Raw genomic sequence first — 19,372 nt, forward strand, 5'->3', positions numbered from 1 at the left:
ACAAATATGCCACTCAGCCATCCTCAGGTTATTTATACAGTCCATTATTAACACATTGAAGCAATAGTGGAAGAAAAGAAAAGTTTGGTTTGTTCGGTGTTAAAGTTCAAAAGACACAGGAGCACGGATTAGACTGAAAAATTTTATTGAAACTTGTCCAAAATCCAGCCAGGCACACAATTTATCCATTCCACTAAGGCTTATCATTCTGTATGGCACAGAAAAATGCATCTCAACAACCAAATTAGTGAAGTTAAGGCACTTGAGATGTGTGTTAATTTAGCAAAACTGTGTAAGAATAACATTCTACTTGGAATGATACAGTCCCTTCTGAGATTCAACCTAAAGCATCCAAATTCTGTAACCCCTTCAGGCAGGGGGGAGGCAGAAGCAGGAGCCAAAAGTCTCCTCACATTTTCCAGTAACTCCCAAGGCCAGCACAGCCCCCAGAAGAAGGAACACTGAATCAGGCAGCAAAGATTTCCCCCAGCACATGTGCTGAACTGCACAACAGTTTGGGCTGAGGCACAGGGTCTTCCGTGAAGGAATTCTTAAGGCAAAGTATCTTTGTGAGGTGAGAGAACAAAAAAAGAGAGAGCAAAAAGCACATGCATTAAAATTGTAAGGCCAACAAATCTGTGCTGAGGGAACAACATTTATCCTGGGATGTAGGTGAGTCTGTTCTCTCCATGTTCTCCTCAAGGATAAAAACCTGGCAGAAAGTAAGTGGAAAATGCAAGAACTGACACAGTGACCAGAACTCTGGGACCTGTTGGTTTGTCAGGGCTCTGAGCAGTAACTGGAAAGCCAGTTGGCAAGTTTGAATTCACAGCCAGTTACCTTTGTTGTTTGGGTTTATATTTTTGAGGTGGGGTCAGTGTAAGAACATTTTTTTCAGCTGAGAGTCATTTTACTTAAACATTGAAGTTTCAGCATTTGGCACAAGAGGTTTTTAATGAATAACTGAACTATCAACTCAGTTCCACCTGTTGTTCCATCTGTGGAACCTCCTGCATCATACAGCACATTAAAAACTCTTCTCAAAAATGAGATCCAGCTTTAGGACACACACATTCCACCCTGGCATCTGGAATGTGTTCCAGGGGCTGCACAGACTGAAGGAAAAGATTTCCAGGTACTGAAGGTGCTGCCTCAACCATGGAAAGGCAAGACAGGGAAGCTGCTGCCACCTGCTATGCACAAAGAGGAAATAAAGTGATAAATATCTGAGGGGAAAAGGAAAGAGATTATCCAAGTGAATTTAAAGTCCTGTTTCTAGTTAGTCTGTGGAAATGGAGTTTTAAGCATTAAATTCTGAATTTCACTAGAAGTGGAGTTGCTTGAGAAGATGTAAAGCTTAGGAAGGAGAGATTGCATTTCATACTCTGTGTCCTTCAGAGCACATTGCTTGGTTTGTTTAAGGCACTACACGTGGTCTTTGGTTCAGTGTTTCACCATCTTGTTCAGTGTAAGCAGAGGTAGCACAAACCACACATGGAGCTCTTCATTCCATCACACCCAGCCTCAGAGCCACCCCCTTCCTGCTGTCACACACTCTGGAATCCTTTAACTCATCAGGAAACTGCAAAAATAAAACAACAAACATTCTTATTAATATTTTAGGAAGCAAAGGTGGGCAACATCCCACTCAGCTTTCAAGAAAATCAGAAGGAGAAACTGGGCCTGATGAAACTACAACAAAAACAGCTGTGAGGTTGCTCAAAAATTCATTTTTAGTAATTCAAACACAAAGTCATCCACATCTTCCCTACAACAAAGTCAGGAGGAGCACATAAAACCACTGCACAGACCAGAATAAAAGCTGACCAATTACTAAACAGGCAGTAAGTTCAGCTCTTTTCTGGTCTTGAGATACATCTACATGAAATAACAAGTTTTATTACTTAGATATATTTTTAAAAGAACTGATTTCTCATAGAGAGGAGACAGTCTGTGCCTATGGGATTAGCCTTCCAGGCAAATTAAACTCTAGAGTAGGTGAAATGGTTAGAAGCTGATCCCCCAGCAGGTATTAATTCCTTCAAAATGCATAAAAGCCAGGAGAGACACTTTAGAAATCTACACTGATCATATAGAAATAGATATATAGATATATAGATATAGACAGATAGATAATAGATAGACAGATAGATAATAGATAGACAGATAGATATCAGTCAATTAATAGTGTTAGACAGAAGCAATTCCAAAAAGTAAGAAGCTTTAAAGCATCAGAAAACCTCCTTGTAAGGATTAATAATCAAGATGTACAAATACAGAGGAGATAAAAATAGGGCAAAAAAAGGACACTCTTTTCAGTACAGACTGGCTGAGATCATTATGAAAATAGAAATATTTTATAATATGCAATGGCATGAAAAGGAGAGTTCCACCATCTTTCCTTAAGCCAGACTGGAAACTCACAGGACCCACCACATACTGTTATTTTTGGTGACTGTACCAACCACTTGTACCAAGTGGAGCATTTTGAAAGGGGCATTTCCTCCCAAAGCAGATGTGGTGCTGCACCACAGTGGGCAGCCCAGGAGAGCAGTGACCTACCTGTAGGGGTAGCCGTGGTACTTGGATCTGAAGACAGACAGCAACCAGCTGAAGAACAGCACCACCAGGCCAATGCCAGCAATGCACATGACTGCAAGAGATGCACAGGGAGATTTGGTAACTTGGCACTGCCCCCAGAAACACCACAGGGGTTCCAAAAGCCTCCACAGAATCACAGAATGGATTGGGTTGGAAAAGACATCCAAGATCATCAAGTCCAACCTTTGGTCCAACTCCAGTCCCTTTACCAGATCATGGCACTCAGTGCCACGGCCAAGCTCAGCTGAAAAACCTCCAGGGATGGGGAATCCACCCCCTCTCTGGGCAGCCCATTCCAATCCCTGAGCACTCTCTCTGCAAAGAATTTCTTTCTGCTCTCCAACTTCAATTTCCCCTGGCAGAGCTTGAGCCCATCGTGCCCCCTTGTCCTATTGCTGAGTGCCTGGGAGAAGAGACCAACCCCCACCTGGCCAGATCTTCCCTTCAGGCAGTTCCAGACAGTGCTGAGGTCACCTCTGAGCCTCCTCTTCTCCAGGCTGAACACCCCCAGCTCCCTCAGCCTCTCCCCACAGCACTTGTGCTCCAGTCCCTTCTCCAGCCTCGTTGCTCTTCTCAGTTGGGTTGGAAGAGACCTCTGATTATCAAACCCAACCCTTGATCCAACCCTACTGTGATCACCAGCCCAGGGCACTGTGTGCCCTGGGCTGGTGATCACAGTGGGGTTGGATCAAGACATGGTGGATTCTCTGTCCCTGGAGGTGTTTCAGAGGACACTCAGTGCCACATCCAGTCCCTTCTCCAGCCTCGTTGCTCTTCTCTGGCCCCGCTCCAGCCCCTCAATCTCTTTCCTGACCTGAGGGGCCCAGAACTGAACACAACACTCCAGGTGTGGCCTCCCCAGTGCTGAGTCCAGGGGAAGGGTCACTTCTGGAACATTTACAGACTTGGCCAGATGATGACTCTCTTAGAGCCACTGGGAAAAACTAAATTAACACCAATTTTCTTTCAAATTCCTTCTGTAAATCAGTTTTATGCAATTGCTATAAGAAAAGAGTCCCTTCTCTCCCTTCCCAGCAAGATGCTGCAAAGCATCTTTACATCCCTCCCCTCAGCAAATGGACTCTGTGTTTGCCTTGCCATTTGCTGAGTAACTCCAAATACTGTCGAGATCCAAAGGATTCTCTTGGCTTAGGGGTGAGAAGAGTAGAGAACCCACAGTGCAAAAGCATTTCTGTTAAACAGCATCTCCAACACCTTTACTGAGCATGCCCTCCCTCAGAGGGGAAGTGTCAGTACTCACTTTTCCTTTTCCCCACATCCATGTCAGAAGTAGCAGCTTCGTGGAGAAGGACCATCCCTAAAGTGACACCACCATCTACAAACACTGTTTAAGGATAAATCAACCAGGTTCAGGAGACTCAAAACAATAAAGTAATTCCTGATCAAAATTCAGCTCCCACACCCCACCTGGAGCATTAAAACTCACTGGAAAAATCAAAGACTCCCAACCAAAGTAATAACTACAGGGATAGGAAAAAACAAGAAAAGCAAAGTATTCATAATGTCAACTCTTAAGAGAAGATAAATGCAAAGTTTATATTTTAAACTAGAAGGTCTTGAGGCAGAAAATTCAAAACATGCCTTTATTATCTCAGTTTGTACTCCTTCCCAGAGAGCTCAGCCCAGTCCAACCCAACTGGAAATGCCCAAAGGATTCAGCTTCTGCATTTCCCTCAGCTAACAGAACAAATAAAACACACTCACTGTTTAACCTACCAGACTATCTGTCAAGGAGCAAGATTTTTTTTCTAGTTCTTTGATTAAAAAAATTAAAGCTTGTAAAATTAAGGCAGCACAGACAATACAAAAAGCCTGACATTTGCAAAGAATGAATCCCAGCAAAGCAAAATAGTGAATCAAGGCAAGAAAAGACAAAATTCCCAAAGATTTCACTCCATTTCACTCCAGATGCTCAGTCACAAATCTCCCCCTGAAAGGAGAAATACTTCTTGACTGCAACAGCACCATCAAGAAATATTTCCATTTCAGATGCAGCTCACCTTCAGCACAGGAGAAAAGTGACTTTAACCCACAGAAGCCTCCCCAGGTTGTACCATTTGAAATGGCTTCAGCAACTGGTGGGTTGGCTGGAGAGCAAAAACACAAATTAACACCAGCAAAAAGTTTCTGTGTTGAATGTGACCAAGTGCATGAGAGGTACAGCAACAGAAAAAGATCAGAAGATCCTCTCCAAATGCCTATCTAAAAAATACAAGAAGAAACACTGAATAAAAGATAATACAGAGGCTGACACAGGTGATAAGGACAAAGAGCTTGAGCCAGAGATGACTAAAGTTAGAGACAATGGATCAAAAACATGTATGTGGGAATAGAACAACACTGAATTCTGGAGTATTTTTGACTCCAAAGCAGCTTTTTTTTATTTTTTGTACAAATGAGAAAGGTAAAAGCTCTAAATCTGCAAGTTTCCATTTGCCTTTCTTGACAGTGTAATACTGGCATGGCAAAATCCTGATTTGTTAGTGTGAACAAGTGTAAAGAAGGTAAACAAAGAAATAAAAGAACAATCAGTAACAGAGGAATGAACTCATCATCAAAGCAGGAATTAAGTGAGATTGGAAGGAGACATCCTCAGAGGGACAGGGCTATCCTGAAGAACCTTCTCATTCCACAAAGATCCACATCTCTAATGCTGGATTCAGTTTGCTAATTAAGCAAGGAGTGGTGAGAAAGCTGCAAACATTTTTCTATCCAACCAAAAGGTCACAGGCACAGGAAGAGCACAGTGACCAATGCAGGAAGGCTCCACACGCTCCTGTATCAGCAGTGGGTGACAGGTGCAGCCATGAAAAATACCATGAAAAAGGCAGCAGCATAAGCTGAGCCCAAATCCTCCCTGAGCACGTGCTTCTCACAGGAAGGATACTGAACAGCAGCACAATGTGTGTTTCTGCCACAAACTGGGCTTGGCTGCTTCCATGGATGTAACTCTGTAAGAGACACAGGAAATGAATTTAGACAAGACTGGAGTCAACTTTGACATGGTTAATAAACAGCTACAGAGCCTGGATTGGGTTTGCATGTTCTGTTCAGGACACCAAACACAAGTTGGAGCCACTGATTTGGGGGGCAGTTGTGCCAGCATCAGGAATCTTCTTCTATTAACCTGCACAATCAGCCTGAAGTGCCATTCAGATCATGTGCAGGTGCAGCTGCAGCCCCCACGGTCCAGGTTCTCAGTTCAGCTGGGCAAACACCACCCTCAGGCCCTCCTGCACCTGCTGTGATCCACCCCTGACCATTCTCTGACTCTTTGGTCACACACACTGTCCCTAAGCTGAGGAGCAGTTCTGCACTTTGCATGTGAACCCAACTCACTTGGCTCCATTTGAAACCCTTTTCATGGCACACCAAGAAAAGAAACATCACTACCAATACCAACAATGCTTTATTCTTCAGTCTCAAGAAGCTGAGAAGAAAGAAGGGGAAATGTTTCCAAGAAAACACTTGAAATATGAGAACTTCCACCCAGGAACTTGGCTCAGTTTTATTTATATTAATAGTTTACTAACTGGGGTAACAAACAAATTGAAATTTGTGAAACAATACTGGGTTTGAATCCCTTATGGGAAGATCTAAATTACTGTGTTTGTGATGTTGTATCTAAGTAGGAAAGCAAAGGTTTGACAAGCAGTTCCACTTTTCAGGAAGAATACCAAGAGCCTAACCCATCTAATCAGGCATAACAGGACATTTACCCAATTAATCCCCTGAGTGAAAGCATCAGAAAAGCCAGTGTGTGATGTGTAAGCCCCTGAGGAGATGCAGTGCTCTCAACACACTCTGCATCTCATTCTGTATCATGAACAGGGCACTTCAAATTATCTTGAACTTTTCCCAAGAAAGACATTGTACAAATCTGAGTCACTAAACATTAATTGACCTCAAGAATCTTAAAGAAAGGTTTTTTTGTGTGGAGGTCATTCAGTGAGTGTATGAGTTAACATGACCAGGTTGAAGATGGCACTGCCAGGCTCAGCAACAGGCCTGTTTATGATGCAAGACTCAACACAAACACAGTTATTTTGCTGTTGGCAATTTAGAAACTATCACATCCCTCATCACAGGAGATGCAACATATGTACAAGACATATGTTGATTTGCCTTGTTCACAGCAGGAGAGGGGAGCCTCAGTCCCTCACAAGGACAGAAGCCAAAAGGAGAATTTGAACTCTGATTTGGCTCTAAGTATCAGCTTTATTCTGGAGAAATAAAACAGAAATGCAGAAAAGCAACAAAGCAAGACTCACCACTTGTCCTGTATGGGGGTTCTTATGAGCATAGGGGGGACCTCTGATGTGGTTCCACATCTGGCCTGATGTCATTGCTAACACAAAACACTGAAAAGGAAGAAGAAACACTGTTTCATAAGGATTTTTTTTCCAAATTTAACTTGATGTCTTTTCATTTCATACCAAAACATACTGGTTTGGAGTACACCCTTAGACTAGATATCATCCTAGCTTTTATTTGCACAAAAGGCATCTAATCAAGCATTCACTGAGCTGAAAGGACCAAGAGTAAATAATAATATTATTGGTCTACCAAAAAGTAAAATTAACTGCACCACATTTTCCTCTACTCAGTTAAAGCACCTTTAAAGACAGAAGCTTTTAAAGACTGGAGCACAAGTCCTATGGGGAGAGGCTGAGGGAGCTGGGGGTGTTCAGCCTGGAAGAGGCTCAGAGGTGACCTCAGCACTGTCTGGAACTGCCTGAAGGGAAGTTCTGGCCAGGTGGGGGTTGGTCTCTTCTCCCAGGCACTCAGCAATAGGACAAGGGGCACGATGGGCTCAAGCTCTGCCAGGGGAAATTGAAGTTGGAGATCAGAAAAAAATTCTTTGCAGAGAGAGTGCTCAGGGATTGGAATGGGCTGCCCAGAGAGGGGGTGGATTCCCCATCCCTGGAGGTTTTTAAACTGAGCTTGGCCGTGGCACTGAGTGCCATGATCTGGTAAAGGGACTGGAGTTGGACCAAGGGTTGGACTTGATGATCTCAGAGGTCTCTTCCAACTCAATCAATTCTCTGATTCTATGGATGTGGCACTGAGTGAGAATCCACCACATCTTGATCCAACCCCACTGTGATCACCAGCCCAGGGCACTGAGTGCCCTGGGCTGGTGATCACAGTGGGGTTGGATCAAGGGTTGGACTTGCTGATCTCGGAGGTCTTTTCCAACTCAATCCATTCTATGATTCTATGACTTAAATTGCTACAAACTCATGACAACAGCCAGCCAGCCAGACAGGAGGTGTAAGTGCTCACCAAAGCAGCAAATGCCCAGCCAGTTTTGTTGTAGAGGAAGTCCAGGTTGCTCCCACGCAGGTAGACGAGGCCCCCGATGACAGCGAGCAGCAGCCCCAGCATCAGCGGCCCCGCGTAGTTGGGGGGCCGGATCACCCGGATCTGAGCAGGGACACAGCAGGGATTTGCTCTCAGGAGGATTGTACATTACAGCTGCACTCCTGCCACAGCCTCACAGCGTGCTGGAGTGCAGAAAGGATCATGCACAGCAATTATAGAATAAATCTGACTTGGGAAGTAAGAGAATCCTTCCTCCGTTATTGTAACTTCACTTTCACACACCTTTATGCTGTTAAAAAACTGCTTTTCTTCCATATAGGAATAGAGGAGTGAGAAGAAGGAGTTTTACCATCTTCTCAAACACAGAATTACACAAAGTAGTTTTACACACTTTTATACTCTTAAAAAACTCTTTTCTTCCATAGGAAGAGGTGAGAAGGAAAGTTTCACCATCTTCTCAAATGCAGAAATACATGATGTAGCTTTACTTTACACTCTTAAAAGACTCTTTTCTTCCATAGCAAGAGTGAGAAGAAGGAGTTTTACCATCTTCTCAAATACAGAATTACACTAAGTAGTTTTATACACTTTTATACTCTTAGGAGACTGCTTTTCTTCCATAGGAACAGAACAGTGAGAAGAAGTTTTACCATCTTCTCAAATACAGGATTACACAAAGTAGTTTTACACACCTTTATACTCTTAAAAAACTCTTTTCTTCCATAGGAACAGAAGACTGAGAAGGAAAGAGTTTCACCATCTTCTCAAATGCAGAAATACATGATGTAGCTTTACTTTACACTCTTAAAAGACTCTTTTCTTCCATAGCAAGAGTGAGAAGGAGTTTTACCATCTTCTCAAATACAGAATGACACTAAGTAGTTTTACACACCTTTATACTATTAAAAAGACTGCTTTTCTTCCATAGGAATAGAAGAGTGAGAAGAAGGAGTTTTACCATCTTCTCAAATACAGAATTACACAAAGTAGTTTTACACACCTTTATACTCTTAAAAAACTCTTTTCTTCCATAGGAACAGAAGAGTGAGAAGGAAAGAGTTTCACCATCTTCTCAAATGCAGAAATACATGACGTAGTTTTACTTTACACTCTTAAAAGACTCTTTTCTTCCATAGCAAGAGTGAGAAGAAGGAGTTTTACCATCTTCTCAAACACAGAATTACACAAAGTAGTTTTACACACCTTTATACTATTAAAAAGACTGCTTTTCTTCCATAGGAACAGAACAGTGAGAAGAAGTTTTACCATCTTCTCAAATACAGGATTACACAAAGTAGTTTTACACACCTTTATACTCTTAGAAGTCTCTTTTCTTCCATGGGAAAAGACCAGTGAGAAGGAAAGAGTTTCACCATCTTCTCAAATGCAGAAATACATGACATAGCTTTACTTTATACTCTTAAAAGACTCTTTTCTTCCAAAGGAACAGAACAGTGAGAAGAAATTTTACCATCTTCTCAAATACAGAACTACACAAAGTATCAGATCACAGAAGGTGAGGAAATTTAAAGATGCAGTCATGTATCTGAACTAGTTTTTGTAGTGATGCCAAAGGGGTTTTTGTTCTGATTTTCACATTTTGTAGATTTTAGGAACACAGTAGTTGTAGATTTTTAGAGGGTTAATATTTCTAACAGTTTAAGTTTAATGCCTTTCTATCACTACCCCTGTCCCAGAACAGGGAGCTCAAATTCCTTTAGTTAATTAATCTTGTTTAGACTCCTTTCCAAGGTAGAGCTGAAGGATATCAGAAGGCCCACAGAATGAAACATAAACACAGGTCAGAGTGACCCAAAAGCCAGAACTGGATGAACTCCAAGAGACCTTTGTGTGCCTGAAGAAGAAGAGCTGATGAAGACAGAGGGTCTTGACGACCCCAGACCCAATTCCGGGGGTTGGACCAGGGGTGGAACTGGGGCTGGACTGAGAAATGTGTAAAGCAATGATTGGAGGGATCTTATTATAAAAGCCATGGAAACAAGAACTGGGGTACATTCATGTCATCCTGTATTCCTGTGGGCTGTAGGCCTGGGATATTAAAGGACCTTTACTTTTTATCTCACCCTACACTAACGTGCTCAGAGTCCTGTTTTTGGGGGAAGGGTCACTCACGGCATCAGTAGACAAGAGCAACTTAGAGCCAATCAGGAGCCCCAGGACACAAGTGGCCCATTTCAGAGCTGGCCCTGCAGGGCAAGGCAGAGCAGCAGGGGCGGGGATGGGTAGCTCTGTCTGTCTGTCTGTCTGTGCACTCACGTGGACGTCTGTCCTGTCGGCCACCCAGCGCGCCAGCTGCTCCGCCGCGAAGCCGCGCACCTGCAGCTCGTACGTGTCGCCGCGCTTGGGCTTCCCCTTGGCGGGGAAGGCGATGAAGGTGGGAGCGGAATTCATGTTGAGCTGCAGGGAGAGAGGTCAGAGGGAATTCAGCACCGTGGAATGCAGTGCCATGGAATACGGAGCCATGGAATGCGGAGCCATGGAATGCGGAGCCATGGAATACAGGGCCATGGAATACGGAGCCATGGAATATGGAGCCATGGAATACAGGGCCATGGAATACGGAGCCATGGAATATGGAGCCATGGAATACAGCACACCATGGAATACAGTGCCATGCAATACAGCACACTATGGAATACAGCACCCCATGGAATGCAGAGCCATGGAATACAGGGCAATGGAATGTGGAGCCATGGAATACAGGGCCATGGAATACGGAGCCATGGAATATGGAGCCATGGAATACAGTGCCATGGAATACAGCACGCCATGGAATGCAGGGCCGTGGAATACAGAGCCATGGAATACGGAGCCATGGAATACAGAGCCATGGAATACAGAGCCATGGAATACAGCACGCCATGGAATGCAGGGCCATGGAATACAGAGCCATGGAATACAGCACGCCATGGAATGCAGGGCCATGGAATACAGAGCCATGGAATACAGCACACCATGGAATACAGAGCCATGGAATACAGAGCCATGGAATACAGCACGCCATAGAATACAGAGCCATGGAATACAGCACCCCATGGAATACAGCACCCCATGGAATACAGCACCCCATGGAATACAGCACCCCATGGAATACAGCACCATGGAATACAGCACCCCATGGAATACAGCACCATGGAATACAGCACCATGGAATACAGCACCATGGAATACAGCACGCCATGGAATACAGCACCCCATGGAATTCAGTGCCATGGAATACAGAGCCATGGAATACAGCACCCCATAGAATACAGCACACCATGGAATACGGAGCCATGGAATACAGCACGCCATGGAATACAGCACCCCATGGAATACAGAGCCATGGAATACAGCACCCCATGGAATACAGCACCCCACGGAATACAGAGCCATGGAATACAGAGCCATGGAATACAGCACCCCATGGAATACAGAGCCATGGAATACAGCACGCCATGGAATACAGCACCCCACGGAATACAGAGCCATGGAATACAGCACCCCATGGAATACAGAGCCATGGAATGCAGCACCCCATGGAATACAGAGCCATGGAATACAGTGCCATGGAATACAGCACGCCATGGAATACAGCACCCCACGGAATACAGCACACTATGGAATACAGCACACCATGGAATACAGCACACCATGGAATACAGAGCCATGGAATACAGCACCCCATGGAATACAGCATGCCATGGAATACAGGGCCATGGAATACAGCACCCCACGGAATACAGCACGCCATGGAATACAGCACCCCACGGAATACAGAGCCATGGAATACAGCACCCCATGGAATACAGAGCCATGGAATGCAGCACCCCATGGAATACAGAGCCATGGAATACAGTGCCATGGAATACAGCACGCCATGGAATACAGCACCCCACGGAATACAGAGCCATGGAATACAGCACCCCATGGAACACAGAGCCATGGAATGCAGCACCCCATGGAATACAGAGCCATGGAATACAGTGCCATGGAATACAGCACGCCATGGAATACAGCACCCCACGGAATACAGAGCCATGGAATACAGCACCCCATGGAATACAGAGCCATGGAATGCAGCACACCATGGAAAGGCCTAGTAGTACAATTCCATTCAGTATCTATTTTGCTACACTGTCACTCAATCAGAAAAATAACTCTTCCATTTAATTGACAACAACTTTTTTTTAGGAAAAGGTAAAGCCAGCACAGTTGGCATTTCTCCATGTCACACACAGTTTTTTGCATGTTTCTTCTCTAAATTCTACCTATAATAAAGAAATTTGCAAAATGGGAATACATGATTCTACAAATCTCTAAAGACCATACCTTGATGAATGCATTTTTAACATATCACTACAGAAAAAATTAACAAGAATAATAAAAACACATCCCTCCTCAACTCTCCAGGCCAAAAGCTTCCATTTAATAAAATACCATTGCCTGAATTGTAGCTTTTAAATAGACATTATTATGCCTTGAAAAAAAGAAGTTAACATCTGCAAGACTCTAATGAACTATTAATGTGAGCTACAATTGCAAGTGAACATGACTGGGCACTTGAAAAGAAATGAGTTAAACCAAAAGCCTCATCTGTCATTCTCTACTAATCCAAAAATTGCAACAGCTGTTCTTGATGACATCAGTGCTTTATCCCCTCCCTCTTCATGTACCACAGGAGAATTCTATTAAGAATTACAATAAGTTATTACAGGAGACAAACTCAGGGAAAAAAAAGCAGTCAGAGGAACCAATTCACTCCTTGTGCCTATTCCAGATCTGTAGTTCTGTGAATATTCCTGCCAATTCCATGCTCCAGTCCTCTGCTCTCCTCATTTCTTCCAAGAGTGGTAGCTTCTGATTTTTCATTCCTTTAATCACTGTAACACTGAATTTCATATAATCTTTACCTTCTGCCCAAACCCAGAGTCAAAAATAATGTTAGAAGAGAAAGAGAAAGACATTACCATCTGAAACACATCTGAGCCTTCATCAAAATCCACCATAGCAAAAAAAATCTTGTTGGTAAAAGCGCTGGAATATCTCCAGGAGTTTGCCAGAATCTGGTATTCCTCATCAGCTTGCCTGGAAAACACACCCAGGGGGATGTTGTGTCATGGGTTTGTCCAGAAGAAGAGTCTGAAAAGCAGCTGAGGTGGCTGTGCCCACCCACACCATTCACATCCCACACCCCCCACATTCATTTCCTAATGTTAAAAAGGAAGTTTTAGTTTGTTACAGAAAAAGTTTAAGCCCAAACTCCCCTCTACAATCAGGTGAAACATTTGGCACTGCCACATTTTAAAGGCAAGATTGTGGAGTCTGTGAAGACAAGCAGAGGGAATTTGTAACTGAAACATGCCATGGAACCCAGCTGTTTGCCCACAGAGCACCAGAACAGTCAGCTGTGCCCTCCCTGCCATGGCAGAGCGTGGCAAACCAGGAATTCCAACTGACCAGGCATAAAAATCACCCTCACAAACCTCTGCCACCTCTGGATTAATACAGGAAAGCCAGAATATGGTTAAGGATCCAGGAGGTGATAACTAAATAAGGAAGTGCCAAGCAACATTTTAATTAAGAGCAACTTTTAGACTGCATGGCCAGCAGTAATTCTACACACATTTCCTCAGCAGCTCGTGGCAGGAAAGCTGAGCTTTCACCCTGCCTTTCTCCAGAAGTTATCAGTGTAAATACTGTCTCTGCAAAGCAGGGATTACTTCAGTAGGGAGATAAAACTAAGCATTGTGTTGTTTTCTCACATACACATTACACACAAATTCCCACACATTAAATGTCAAAGTGTTATGGGTTTAGTCAGGTGGGCCTAAACTTAGGTTTTAAAGTTCAGCTAGGCCTGGGATTGTCAGCTGATTTAAGCTGGGCTGAGCCAGCTCACAGCTGACCTCTTCTAGCCAATAATATTGTATTCCATCCCATACTACATCATCTCAAAGGGTGTAAAATCCAGTGTGTGGGAGTGGCTTGGTCAGTTCTGCCATGGCCAAGGCACAAGCCAGACGTGACCCAGCTTCTGTCTTGGAGCAGGCCTTGCTCTGCCCCTGCTGCCTCTGCCTGCATTTTGTTTGCATTCAGGGAAGTAGAAACATTTCTGTTGTTACTCTTTCTGTTTCTTGCTATGTGTCTCTTAGAGTACTTACAGATCTAGTGTAATAGACATTGCTTTGTATTAATTAGGGAGTGGGAAGTTATTCCTTGTTATATATATGTAACTTGTGTAAGTGTGTGTTATATTGTAGTATCCTCTGTATAAATACATGTAGTTAGTTTCAGCATAAAGCTGGTTTTCAGGGTTTCTCTTTCCTCTCCCTCTTCCCCTTAGCTGGTTGGGGGGAGGAGGAAACCTTTTAACTCTGTCCCAGACAGTTGGCATTTTGCCAGCTCAACCCAGGACAGGTGATAACTAAATAAGGAAGTGCTAAGCAACATTTTAATTAAGAGCAACTTTTAGACTGCATGGCCAGCAGTAATTCTACACACATTTCCTCAGCAGCTCGTGGCAGGGAAGTTGAGCTTTCACCCTGCCTTTCTCCAGAAGTTATCAGTGTAAATACTGTCTCTGCAAAGCAGGGATTACTTCAGTAGGGAGATAAAACTAAGCATTGTGTTGTTTTCTCACATACACATTACACATAAATTCCCACACATTAAAAGTCAACTTGCCATTTATATTCCCCCTACATATGTGAAAGTTCAACCCTGCTCTCAAATTCAATTTCCCACACAGCACATGATGACTTTCAAGCTGTAACTGAGGACTGAATGGAGCCCATACTTGCACACAACACACTGTCTGTGAGGCTGGAGGGCAGTGAACATCACAATCACCGAGTAATTTCTGGGCGGGGCCTTCACCAGGCGCCGGAATTTGTCTCCGTTCATTCGGATAACGGATCTCTTGCTGGCCCATTCCATCAGCTGGTTCACTTTTTCTGATAACACCATCTGAAATAAAGGCAGAGGAGCATGGCTGTTTATTTGGTCTCACAGCACAATCTTGAAGGTTTTTAGATTAGCTGTAACAAATATTTGCACTGTTATTTCATAATAACACCAACCAGGTGATGGGGCACTTCATTAAGACTTTCTGTCCCAGTTCAGCAGGTGGGACCAGTTTATCCCTGTGTGGGGGTGACCAAAGCTGTGCATTCTAAACCCTCTGGGCCATTGCCCAGCAACTGTTCCCAATGGCCCATTGGCAGCAGCTGCCCAGGGCACAGCTGAGCCCTCAGGCTGGGAGCTGGCTGGGAAAGAAGCCTGGCAGAGGAGCTGGGAGAACTGCCCTGCAGGGACTCCCTGGCACCTCCACACCCACCTGAGGGCTCAGCTCTGCTCAGGGGCCACCAACCATTCCAAAATCCCCCCTGACTGCCAGAGTCAGATCCCCCAGTGTGGAACTCCCTGCCCTGGGGGAGGCACTGGGGGCTCCCACCCAAACCTGAGGGGACAGAATCTTGGGGGTTTGGGGACTTGGGGGACCACTTGTCAGATCCAGGGAAGGAGCAGACCCTGGCCAGGAGGAGCCCCCCACTCTCCACCAGACTGTGCCATCATCTGCACCAACAGGTTTGTCCCTTCCTTTTCCTTTGGCCTTGGAGGAACCACGTGGGGCTCAGCACAGGGGCTACCAAACCCCCCTGTGTTTGTGCCCCAGGGGGTGGGTTACACTGCTGGGGTTGGGGGTTAAACCCAATTTCTCTTTGTGCCATTGCATTTCTTGTAATATTGTTAATAAATTGTAACTCTGACTTACAATCTCTTGTGTGTTGGGTTTGTTTCTCCTGCTGGTTTCCCTCTAAACCAGCACACTCTCAAAGGCACTCACAGAAACTCCTGGCAGTCATTTTAATATTCATGACCTCAACCACCTAGGAAAGCTTCAGGTACTGAGCATGACACAGGCTGAAGTCCCTCAGCTCACTTGTCCTCCCTTCTTCTCCTAACAAAAGATTTATTTTAGCTGCACAAACTGCACCCAATTCCCTCCACAGCATTAATTCAAAACTAAACACCAAACTGTTCCAGACTGCAAAACCTGTGGCAGTGCAACCAGCAGCAGAGGTGGGAGCTCTCAACTAGTGAGCTCAACATCTCATTTTCAGCATTGCTGGAACAAGAATGATCCAGAACATGGTTGAAGAACTCGTGAGTGTTCAACAGTAAAATATTCCTTAAAAAGGAGGAGCCAACCAATTTCATAACATTACACAAGATATTAGAATAACAAAGTCCCAAATATTACATTTGTCATGAAGTTCTTCTCTACTCTTTAGTAACACCCTTCTTCAGATAAATACTTTAGGGATATAATCACAGAATATCCTCAGTTGGAAGAGACCCCACAGTGCAAAGTGCAACTGCTGGCCCTGCACAAGGCAGCCCCAAGAACCCCTCCATGATCACAGAGTCATAGAATGAGCTGGGTTGGAAGAGACCTCTGAGATCATCAAGTCCAAGCCTTGATCCAACCCCACTGTGATCACCAGATCATGGCACTCAGTGCCACATCCAGTCCCATCTTAAACACCTCCAGGGATGGGGAATCCACCCCCTCTCTGGGCAGCCCATTCCAATGCCTGAGCACTCTCTCTGCAAAGAATTTCTTCCTGATGTCCAACCTAAACCTCCCCTGGTAGAGCTCAAGCTGTGCCCTCTTGTTCTCCTGCTGGTTGCCTGAGAGAAGAGACCAACCCCCACCTGGGTACAACCTCCTGTCAGGGAGTTGTGGAGAGTGATGAGGTCCCCGAGCCTCCTCTTCTCCAGCCTGAACACCCCCAGCTCCCTCAGCCTCTCCCCACAGCACTTGTGCTCCAGTCCCTTCACCAGCCTCGTTGCTCTTCTCTGTTGGGTTGGAAGAGACCTCTGATTATCAAACCCAACCCTTGATCCAACCCTACTGTGATCACCAGCCCAGGGCACTGTGTGCCCTGGGCTGGTGATCACAGTGGGGTTGGATCAAGGCATGTTGGATTCTCTGTCCCTGGAGGTGTTTCAGAGGACACTCAGTGCCACATCCAGTCCCTTCTCCAGCCTCGTTGCTCTTCTCTGGCCCCGCTCCAGCCCCTCAGTAATGATGATGGTAATAACTACTCTTCTTTCACTTACATCAAGAATACAGAGATATACAGAAATAGAACTGGCAAGAGCATAAACACTTGTATATCGGGATCATTCCACACCCTAGGAATCAAATGTGTGGAAATAAGCTGCACCTTTGTGATTACAATCAAAGGCCACCCCTCCTCCCCGCTTCGAATCGCGTTGCAGGAGGCAGACAACCCTCGTACAGTGTTCCTAAGAGCTTCAGAACCCGGAATCGGACACTCGGTCCCACCGCGCCCGCGCGTTCCCCTCAGCGCCGGCCCAGCCTGAGGGCGGGGCCCACTGTGAGCCGGGCCGGGCCCTGCCCCCGAGGCCCGACACACCCCCGGCCCAGCCGCTGCCCGGGGTGCTCCCGGCGGGTCTCACCTCCTTGCGCCGCTGCCCCGCGGCCCCGGGCCCGCCGCAGCCCCCCAGCAGCACCAGCACCAGCAGCGCCAGCGCCGGCCCCGCCAGCGCCGCCATGGCCGCCCCGCCCGCCCGCGGCACCGCCCCTGGCACCGCCCCCCCGCGCCCATTGGCTGAGCCGCCCGCCCGCGCCTCTGCGCCGCACTCCCATTGGATGAGCTGCCCGCCCGCGCCTCTGCGCCGCACTCCCATTGGATGAGCTGCCCGCCCGCGCCTCTGCGCCGCACTCCCATTGGATGAGCTGCCCGTCCGCGCCTCCGCCCCCCCACGTCAATTGGCCGAACCTCCCGCACGCGCCTCCGAGCCGCACTGCCATTGGCTGGGCACGCGGGAGCGCGCCGAGCTGGAGCCGCGCCATTGGCGGAGCCCTGAGGGGAGGAAGGAGGGAGGGAGGAAGGAGGGAGGGAGGAAGGAGGGAGGGAGGAAGGAGGGAGGGAGGAAGGAGGGAGGGAGGAAGGAGGGAGGGAGGAAGGAGGGAGGGAGGAAGGAGGGAGGGAGGAAGGAGGGAGGGAGGAAGGAGGGAGGGAGGAAGGGAGGAAGGAGGGAGGGAGGGAGGGAGGGAGGAAGGAGGGAGGGAGGGAGGGAGGGAGGGAGGAAGGAAGGAGGGAGGGAGGGAGGGTGGAAGGGAGGGAGAGAAGAAAGGCGGGAAGGTTTGGGAAGGGAAGGGGAGGGGAGGGAAGGGAAGGGAAGGGAAGGGAAGGGAAGGGAAGGGAAGGGAAGGGAAGGGAAGGGAAGGGAAGGGAGAAGGGAGGGAGGGAGGGAGGGAAGGAGGAAGGGAGGGAAGGGAGGGAAGGAGGAAGGGAGGAGGAAGGGAGGGAAGGAGGAAGGGAGGGAAGGGAGGAGGAAGGGAGGGAAGGAGGAAGGGAGGAGGAAGGGAGGGAAGGGAGGAGGAAGGGAGAGAAGGAGGAAGGGAGGAGGAAGGGTGGGAAGGAGGAAGGGAGGGAAGGAGGAAGGGAGGAGGAAGGGAGGGAAGGAGGAAGGGAGGGATGGAGAAAGGGAGGGAGGGAGAGAAGGAAGGAGGGAGGGAAGCCCCTGCCAGCCGCTGTGAGCAGGTGACAGACACTTCTTGTCCCCAGAAACCGCACTCGTTTCCCGGTGAGCAACAGCCTAGCAATGACACCCTCCAGAGACACCGAGTATTTATTTCAGGGTTGCCAAGCCTGAGTACCCAATGGTATTCCACAAATCAAGCACCACAGCTACCAAAACTTTTTACTATTTATACATTTTAGCAAACACAGGAATTAGTGTCCATCAGCTGCAAGTTACACAGTCTTTTATTAATTAATATTCTATTGGTGAATGATTCTCGGTCTGCCTTGGTTTTTGGGTCAGGGGTTCCTGGGTCACTGCCAGGATCGCTCTGTCCCAGCACAGTTGCTCAGTTGGACTGATGAGTTTCTTCCTGACCTTGGGAGTTCTGCCAGATGTCCCTGTGGGCCACGAATTCTGTACTCTTTGTGCCCACTGTCAGTGGTACATCCTTCTCCCAAGCTTTGTTAACCTCCCGCCAGGTCTGAGGTCACTGAACTATGTCCAGCCCTAAACCTTCACAGTGCAGTTCTACCAACAAGTAATTTGGTTTTTAAACACCTGGACATCACTCAGAGCTTGTTGGCTACTCCCTGTTTCACAGGTTAAATTTCCCTTCTTGATTATTATTACAAATGCCAAACATCATAGAACTTCATTTCTTAAGAAAAGTTTACATTTTGCAACAATAGGAGCTGTCTGGGTGGGTTTGAATGTCTCCAGAGAGGAGACTCCCTGCCCTTCCTGTGCAGCTGTTCATTCCAGTGCTCTGCCACCCTCAACATAAAGAAGTTCTATCTCATGTTGTGGTGGAACTTCCTGTGTTTTAGTTTGTGGCCAGTCCTGTCAGTGGGCACTGCCA

General features: G+C 46.4%; 1 protein-coding gene across 1 annotated transcript; it reads right to left on the bottom strand.

The window, feature by feature from the left end:
* Positions 1-128: 128 nt before the first annotated feature.
* MAGT1 (magnesium transporter 1) lies at positions 129-17,565 on the bottom strand. Its single transcript, XM_071569251.1, has 10 exons — positions 17,440-17,565; positions 14,747-14,916; positions 12,918-13,035; positions 10,225-10,365; positions 7,909-8,049; positions 6,894-6,983; positions 5,510-5,573; positions 3,863-3,937; positions 2,563-2,653; positions 129-1,582 (listed from the first exon to the last, which is right to left on the bottom strand). The coding sequence occupies exons 1-10, from the start codon at positions 17,533-17,535 to the stop codon at positions 1,567-1,569; spliced, it is 1,002 nt and encodes a 333-aa protein (XP_071425352.1). The 5' UTR covers positions 17,536-17,565; the 3' UTR covers positions 129-1,566.
* Positions 17,566-19,372: the final 1,807 nt, after the last annotated feature.

Source organism: Pithys albifrons, chromosome 14, assembly GCF_047495875.1.
Source record: "Pithys albifrons albifrons isolate INPA30051 chromosome 14, PitAlb_v1, whole genome shotgun sequence".
NCBI lineage: Eukaryota > Metazoa > Chordata > Aves > Passeriformes > Thamnophilidae > Pithys > Pithys albifrons.

Bases quoted from the DNA above. Each gene is read 5' to 3' on its own strand.
- MAGT1 (XM_071569251.1), bottom strand. From the start codon at position 17,535: ATGGCGGCGCTGGCGGGGCCGGCGCTGGCGCTGCTGGTGCTGGTGCTG. The intron at 14,917-17,439 runs GTGAGACCCGCC...CCTTTATTTCAG, and splicing joins CGGGGCAGCGGCGCAAGGAG to ATGGTGTTATCAGAAAAAGT. The intron at 2,654-3,862 runs GTGAGTACTGAC...CATCTCTTGCAG, and splicing joins GGATGTGGGGAAAAGGAAAA to TCATGTGCATTGCTGGCATT.